At 41.0% G+C, this 8,746-nt stretch overlaps 1 protein-coding gene across 2 annotated transcripts in view; it reads right to left on the bottom strand.

Moving 5' to 3' along the window:
• LOC310901963 (von Willebrand factor D and EGF domain-containing protein-like) overlaps window positions 1-8,746 on the bottom strand; it is a 178,788-nt gene that overhangs the window by 80,331 nt on the left and 89,711 nt on the right. For both annotated transcript variants that reach the window (XM_083842703.1, XM_083842702.1), the window contains exons 12-13: window positions 1,245-1,381; window positions 24-185 (exon numbers count right to left, since the gene is read on the bottom strand). In XM_083842703.1, the coding sequence (XP_083698829.1) occupies window positions 24-185; window positions 1,245-1,381 (299 nt within the window). The remainder of the gene's footprint in view (window positions 1-23; window positions 186-1,244; window positions 1,382-8,746) is intronic.

The raw sequence follows: 8,746 nt of genomic DNA, 5'->3' as shown, positions 1-8,746 counted from the left end.
TTAGAAACATATGAAATTCCTACTTTCACTTGCCATCTTGCGAACGGCTCGTCACCAGCCACAAAGTGCACAGCCTCTGTCTCTGTGATGTTCAGGACAGGAATCTGGCAGTCAACAGCCTCAGAGCTGAGAAAATCTGCTCGTGTCGTTTCTTGCTCTCTTGATATCCATTCGCCATTGAGATGCTACAGTAAAACAGAAGGAGAGTGCAGAAACTGAAGGCTCATATAAAGCAATTCCAGTTGTCAACATATGTTTATATTTCTAATTATTAATATAAGGCATTTACAGATGGTTTATTGAAAGAAGTGATGTTTCTGTAAACACAGTAAAGAGCATGCCATGCTCCTCTATGCATGCAAGTGGCCTGTTGATTTAGGAAGGGCTGCAGCCTGTGTTTTGGATGAGCAGCTGGGACAAGACAGGTGAATGTCCTGGAGCAGCATTGTCTTTGCTCCTAGGGCTCTGCAGCCAGCTTGTGCACCTTCTGGCTCCTTCAGGTAATGTCTGCTACTTAGCAAGGTTGGCCACATAAAACATCACTGCTTGTTTGGAGCCTACACAGTCATAAGTGGGCAAGGTAGGCAAATCTCAGCTGCGTCTTGTTAGTAATGAATGGGAATCAGGCTGAATGTCTTTTATGAGGTGGATTTATGAGATGAATCCAATACCTCATGTCTGTATGTGCGGATACTCCAAACAATTCATTCCAATAATTGCCTGTGTGTAGTTGTTTATAACAAAATTATAGTGTGAGCAGAAGAGACAGGTTTAGTAGTTATTAGAACTTCTGACTTGGTATTGAACTATGACTAAGAAAATTCACATAGGAGCCTCTAACTGTGTTGAGGAAGCCTTGTATTTAACCGCAACACTTAGCATTCAGATGAGTTTAAGGGAACAACCAAGCGTACCCATTGCAGATGCACAAAATGAGAAATAATATTGTGATTTCAAGCTTCACTGGCCTACAGTGCAGCCGAACCAAACAAGAGTTAAACAAAACCCCACAGAGCAAATTGGCAGGAAGACACAGCTTTGCATTTCCATGGAACCAGTCCTGGAAAGGGCAGAGCTGCTTCATCTCGCCCGGCTCATGGCAAACACATTGGCCATGGGATCTCCCGGTATTCGCACCCTGCTGCGGCAGTGACTGGCACTCGGCACTGTTCAGGATTTAATATAAACACGTCAAAGTCTGACCGTAGCATCAATACTTGATGAGTCCATGGGAAGATGCTTACAATTAGCCTGGTAACCTCGCAGTGCAGGTTGGGGGAATCTGTGAAGCCAAAGCCAAACACCCGGGTCCTGGTGCAGTCAGAGGTGCGGATGTCGCAGAGGCCCCTGTTCTCCAAGCCCGTGATTTCCAAAGCTTGCTCTGAAAACGGGAGATAGATGTCATGCTTTAGAGACTTAACACATGCTATTCCCTTCTGGTTCATCAGAGATGGTGTGTTTTTCACTGTTCCTGGGTTTGTTTTAATTCTTTTTGTTGGGTTGTTCTGCAAATTTCTCTTGGGAAGAGGAGCAGCAGTTGTCAAGCTGGGAAGCAGCAAACCTCCGCTGAGCAATTGCACTGTGCACCCAATACTGCAAGCTGGGCATTATACAGCTCGTGGGATCAATTATGAAGCTTGGGTTCATGGTTTCATGATAAAAGGCCTTCACTGGCAATGCTTTTGCTAACAGGCGAGCTGGAGGAGCGCAGCTGGGAGGACAGGGTGTCACGGCACAGGCTGGATGGAGGAGCATGCAGCTGGAAGTATCTGAAGATGGCTGTGCCACCAGACTCCTCGTAAGGTGAAAGAACTGCATAAAAGACATTTCTTTTTTCAAAAGCTGGGGATATAATAAAAATAATGGTCCTCAAAGGAATGCTTGCTTTGAGGGTTAAGTCTTTAATGCGTGATGCTCAGCTCTGCGCAGTGTCAGCACAAGCGTTGTGCACCACCTTTTTCACTTAGATCCCATTTTGAGGCCTGAAATAGGCCTTAAGTGATGTACAGCCTGTGCTGTCCCCCTTACAAGGCTGAATCTCACCCATTACTGTTTTTAAAATGTTTTATGATTCTCAGGTAAATTTTCATTTCTATTCTGTTGTGCTTCAGGTATTCATCATTTAAAATTACTCATTGCTTTCATATTGGGGTAATTTTTGCAGAGTCAAAATGCAAGTTACTTAAATGGCAGAATTCACATCTTAAGTAAAAATGCGATTGGGCAGATGTTTGCATCAGCAGAGGTACTTGGATAGCACAACAGTCAGAAGGTCTCTAACACCCTCCATCAATAACAGCAGCCAGTCAGGATCATGGGTTCATATCGTCCTTGGTAATATTTGTAGCTCTAATGGCCAGGAGAAGCTACTATGGTGACAAATAATGCAAAACAGAGGATTTGCCTCTTGGTTCCTGAAAATACTTGATAGCAGGGACATAACCAGGAGCCCTGGGAGGCATGTCATGCACCAGCACTGTGTACTGCAAGCTATTTTCCCTGCTACATGACAAGGAGAAGCTGCAAAGCTTTTCCAGTTCCCTGTCCCATCACCATTGCTCTGGAAAAGCAATAGCACCCATCAATTTTCCCTGAGCTGTAGCTTATCTAAACCAGAAGCTCTGTGTCGCCTATCATTTTAATGGTACATCGGCTCAGTTCTGATTCAAGGGGCAAAGTGCCCTTAGCTGAGTTGATAACCTTCCCCAGTACCTCGCTGTTCCTTTAGGGCTTTGCCATTTAAGCTGTAAATAGGATGAATGCTGTTTAAACATTGCCAGATTGCAGCCCATAACAACATCGCTGCATGACTCTCATTTTTCCAGAGAAAGGAAGGAAAGCAACATAAATGTGAAAAATAGTGAAAAGATTTTTTCTGTATGTCTGAAATGCTGAATTGCTTTTAGCTTTTTTTTTTTTTCTTTTTTTGGTTAAAGATTTTATTGCAGCAGTATTAGCAGCACTGTTGAACACTTTGCAATATTTACAAGAAGAGAAATGGTTTACAGCTTACCAGCATTCATCAGTTAGTTGTGGATTCCTGTAATGTACAAAAATATTAGTCAGACGTAGTGAATGGTTTTGATAAATTGCCTTCTTCTGTGGTTAGTGCATAAAAATAATAATAATAAAAGCTTCATTATGTTTTTCATGAGATTTTAATAGCTCCCCCCACTAGTACTGAGGTAGCTCAGATTGCATTAACATTTTCATTATCATTGCAGATTTTCAAGCTTCTGTGGGTGAAGTAAAATCCCGTAACTTGGGAGCAAGCAAGGCGCAGGAGCAGCCTCCTGCAGCCATTCCTCTTCCAGGGCCATGCTTTCAGGCTGGTTTCTCCTTGATGAGCCCTACATGCTTCCCAGAGGGTTTCTTACATCTTTATGTGCATCCTGGCACTACTGTGACACTGCTGTGTTGGGGCCAAGGCAAAATTACCCAACCTCAGTGCTCTTTGAAATGACTTACAGTATCAGCACAGCATTTCATATTTTCTTCTCTCAAACCATGCCATACGCACTTGTGTGCAGCATCTTTAAATTGATCTAAATCTGGAGGAAATACATTCCCATATATGCTGTGGGTATCTTCTCTCAAGATTGGCTGTATCGTGGGTCAATCAGGATGAAAACTAGATTTCTTTGCCGGTGGAAGGGGTGAGAAGTTCATGGAAGAAAAAATTCACTGTGTATTTTTGTGGTTTGATAAAGGTGATCTTTTCTTTGAGCGGGCTTTTTTCTGTTCCCTCGGCCATCTGTTTCCAGCCATCTTCAGCTGGGACTGCTCTAAAGGGGGCAATAAGCAGTGCGGTGGTGTAGGAGACCGCATTTAAGCTAATTCTTTATTCCTTTATTTCTGACGTGGTAGTGAGAAGGTGGTGGAGTCCCCCTGGGGATTTTTACAAAGGGCTTGTGCAGAGAGTGCTTGGAAGAGAGGAAGGAGAGGGAGAAAGTCTGATGGAAAGGGAAATTTTATGGCTCATTTTTAAACAAATGGATCCTAAAGTTCAGACTTCAGACCTTGGTATAGGCAGCACTCCACTTTAAAAAAAAAATGTTCATTAGTTTTAATCTAACTCTTTTTGAAAATGAGATAACACTTAATGGATATAGGAATTTTAAGCGTTTATTTTTAACATGGTTTTCTGTCTGTCTTTCCATCTGTTTTCCATTTTTGGCATATATGAACCCATTTCATCCACATGTAGAAGGGGATATGTCAATGGCATTAGCTTTGGAAAAGTCTGGCAGTCGGTAGCTGGGTACTCACCCATATATTCCTGCTCTCGCTGGGGGAAGCACAACCAGAGCTCTGCTGTTGCTCCTTGCTTCCAGTGTTACGGAGGGGAAACTACTAAGCTTATTCATGGCATATGCTTGAGGGACACAGAGGTAGGCGTGTGAAAGGAAATATTAGAGAATCTAAAAAAAAACTTGGAGAAATAGCTTCAAGTAGTTCAGAAAAAAAATGATGGGGAGGAAGACGGAAGCAGAGGAGAGAGCTGGGAGAGCTCACAAAGGTGAGAGTAAGGGCAAAAGTGCAGGTGCTCAGAGAAACTGGAGGTCATGGAGACATGGGAACTGATGTGTGATTTCTGTGGTGGGGCAAGCTAAAGAGTCAGGAGAGAGATCTACAGGAAATCAGGTGGTGTATGGAGCAAGCTAGTGCAAGGTATGACCTGTTTGAACATTAATAATTTATCTTTAGAGGTATGAATGCTGAAACATAATCTGGAAGAGATACTCCTCCTCGTTTTCTCTGTACGGCCTATAGGCCAAAATAGTGCTTTGAATTTTACTGTTACATAAAGAAACAAAGCTCAGGGTAGCACCTGGGACTGGGATGGGTTGCAGAGTGCAGTCATGTTACGAAGGAGGTTTTAAGAAGCTGTGTGTTCACATCCACAAGCTCAGACATGGGCACCTTGAAGCATTTCTAATGCCTGGTCTGCACACACACAGGGTAACCACTCCTTAAATGCAGCTCTTGCCTGGTAGAGGCATTGGGACACTGTGACAAACAGCAGGAGATGTTGGGGAAATGTAAAAGAAAATACCAGTTTTTAATTAAACTGCCATGGAACAAGAAGAAGAGAGGACTTTGGGCTTAAATTCTGCATCTAATAGGCCTCCGACATCTTGGGTGACTAGACAGAAGTACCGATTCAATCCCAGTTGGTCTGCAGTGTTTGCTGCATGCCTCCCTTATGAAGCAGGGAGCCCGCCCCATCCCACTGCTTCACCCACAGAAGGAGTTTGCAGGAAGGATCAGTAAGTCCAGAGCTGCTGGCACTGCTGACAAAGCACATTCTTTCTGTAAGCATTTACATGAGTCAAACTTGACAAGGAGCACAGGCTACATAATAGACTTGAAAAAAAAAAACCACTGTATAAATACACGATTTGTTTTATAGGAATTTGTTATAGCGTCTTATATCAATAATATGCATGCACAAGCATGGAAGCAAAATGTAGACATCTGACACAAAATCGAGAATTTTGTAAAACTACACTTACTGAAGTCTTAGTGATAGATAGATACAGTTCATGTCTGGTTTCCACTTTTGAATAGAAATATATCCTAGCACAAATAAACATTCTTCAGCACTGTTTGTGCAACTTTGGGCTGGAGCAGCAGAACTGAAATAAAAACTAGCAAGAAGTTTGTTCAGATAAAGAGAAGGGAACGGACTGCCCTGCTTTTCTTGGTTGGGGTGGTAAATAAGCAATTGAGGTCGTGAAAAACAAATCAAGCACCAGATCATAAGCACTTGGTATGGCTGCCGCACTGTTGAAGTGAAAAAGAAAATTGTCTGTATTAATAGACCAATACAATATTTATAAAGCAGGATATGGTTTTTAGAAGCAGGTGAGTGCAGACAGACCAAGCTCACTTTGCTTGGTCCTGATGCGGCCGGCTGCAAGCCAGCCCTGTGCTAGAAATCATCTTGCTGTCTGAGCAGACTCTGTGCCAGAGCTTGCTGGAGTGACTGTGGACACCCGGCTATTGCAGACGTGAAGGTTCTGGGTCAGGGCTGACTGATGTTCAGCTGTCTCACAGCTTGGACAGAGTCTGAATCTGCCTCCTTTCAAATACATGTACAAATATTGTATTTATTTAGTGTGCAGGGTTATTACAGCAATCATATGCACAACTATTGAATGCATTATTCTGGAATTCATGGTGTCCTTAAACCAAAGCTCATTTGAAATGCCTCCTTAAGAAAAAAGGGCTAGCAATTTAATGCTATTTTGAAGGCTTTTAGCACATCGGTGACCTCTCTGGCTTCTAGACGAGGAGTGTTTGTCCCTGCTTCCAAAAACAGTTCTCAAAGAACTCAACTTTGTCTGAGTAGCAAGCTATAGACCTATGATCTTTAGCTGACATGAAGATCTAGTGTTCTGCTCTGGAGGTCTCTAGTATCTAGGATTGCAGACATGTATGTTTGCTATGCACGAATCAAGCTTTGCAGTGAGGGTGCATTTTGGGTCATGCTGGATGGCAATGAAAGGTAGCCAAACCTGTGATCTGAAGAGTGAGTCCATCCTGAAAGTCATCCCCTTGTAAACGTAACATTTGACTAAATCCCCATTTTCCTGCCAATCTTTCCACTGACCAAGTTTCTCTTAAAATCTTCTGGTTTGCCCGTGTCAAATCAGCAATCGGTGTCAGACACCTCAGTGAGAGCAAGAGCAAGCCCTGGCAGAGTATGGCAAAGGTGTTTTGCAAGTACTTTAACTCACTGCTTGCAAGAAATGGACTGGCTCAATTTCACACTGAAAGCATCCCTGTGCTGCAACAATATGGTAGATTATTTTTGCTTTAGAAAGCTCACTATGACATTTTATGTCTATTTGATCTCTTCTATTTTTAAAAGGCTTACTAGCAATTTACTTCAGCAACAGAAGGGGAAGAGAAGTGTGCTGTTAACTATAGAATATTGCCTCTTTTCTAGATAGCCCTGATGGGTGGTAAAATATAAGATTGGGTTGCACATTCACAGTGCTTACTGTCCTACCTAAAGCAGATCTCATTGTCAGTCACTTGAAGGCACTTCAGAGCAGGAACCCGGGCAGCAGTGCTCCACATAATAGCTGCAGTGATGGAACTCCAAGGGATTTGGGCAGGAAGATGCCTCTGGGTGTCATCATGGTCCTTGTGCCCATGCTAGCACCCAATTGGTTGTTTTTAGTAATTTGTCCATCTTTACATTTACTGAATCAGAGGAAGAGCTGGTTGTTATGAACAGTTTTTTATCCACGGCTGCTTGAATATTCTGTGCTGGTAGATTATGGGTTGTTTATACAAAATAAAGCACAGTATAAAGAAGTTTTAGGTTAGTACTGATTTTTTGCTTTAGGTCAATTTAAATCATACCTTTGAACATTTAGTAGGTTTTCCTTCTATAGCTCATAAACAGCCTTGGATTTGGTATTTATTGTGTGTATGTGTGTGTGAGTATTTGAAGAAAGAGGTTGTTTGTTCAGAGCTTTTTGTTTTGTTTTGGATTTAACAAGATTTAAGTCTGAAATTTCCTGCAGTGCCTGAAAACAGCATGGTGTAAAGAAGTTATACACATGCATCTGGATTGTCTGGCTTTGGTCAGTTTAAATTAAACCTATAATTTTGTAAACTTTTCTAGCATTTAATTCTATACATTTCAGAAAATGGTTTTGTTTAGCTACATGTTTCACTGAACTGCTCTCCCTGCTTTGCATTAAAGCAAATAAACTAATCACCAGAAAAGACTAATCTTCTTGATCTGATTTGCAGGAAATGGTATGGATCACTGAGCATGCAACCTTCCATGTCCCTTATCTTGAGGATTTGGTATCCTTTTAAAATGCGGTTTCTATTGACTTTGTAGCTATCAAGTTAATAGCCCTCTTCCAGCTCAGCCAGGTCTGTGCTTTGAATGGAAAGAACTGGGAGCTAAACCAGTAGATTAAGTCTGATATTGATGTTTGTCTTTTCAGATGTGTTCATCACATCTGCACTATCAAAAAGTGAACTAAAATTGCTATGAAAAGAAGAAAAGCTTCAAAACTATCATGAAGCTTGTCATTTCCTGAGAATTACCCACAAAACTCTAGGTAGAAATGTTTTATGTGACAGGAAAAGTCTGTCTCCATCCATATAAAACAGAGTACAATGGTGTCAATCAGGGGATATCAATAATAAGTTGGGATAGGTTCAATTTTTTTTCTTTCTTTTAGTTTTTAATTATGCTTCTTTTATAAAGCTTGTATTTGCTAAACAGCAACACTTTATATTATTACGTCTTACCAAAACATTTTGTTTGGAGGTAATCGTTTTTAAAATACGTCAATAGTATTTTCAAAAACAGGTAAGTCCTATATTCAAAATATTATGTTTGAAAATTTCATAGTGAGTCATTTCACAGCTTTGTTGTTTACTCATTTTGCCTTTATAATTATGCCCACTAATGCTACCTTTGTTTTTAGCCTGAAAAGAACATATTGGAGTAAATTTTTAGAGTCCAAATATACAGGAACTACTCGTTTAAATAACTTCATTTATATAACATGCTATTATTAGCATTAGTTAGCTTGTTCATAGTTAACTTAGTAATTAACTTAGTAGTAGTAGTAGTAAGTAAAAGATGAGGACAGTGCCTCTGTAGATGTCTGGGAGAAAGATATAGTGTGTTTTGTAAATAAACATTTTAAAGTATATATTTTTTGTTTCCCTCATCCCTATGTTTGCCTAGGAAAAAGCTGAATAA

The sequence above is a fragment of the Anser anser genome (genome assembly GCF_964211835.1).
Source record: "Anser anser genome assembly, chromosome: 6".
NCBI classification, from domain to species: Eukaryota; Metazoa; Chordata; class Aves; order Anseriformes; family Anatidae; genus Anser; species Anser anser.
The sequence above is the reverse complement of the archived record's forward strand: the minus strand, read 5'-3'. Positions and strand labels throughout refer to the sequence as shown.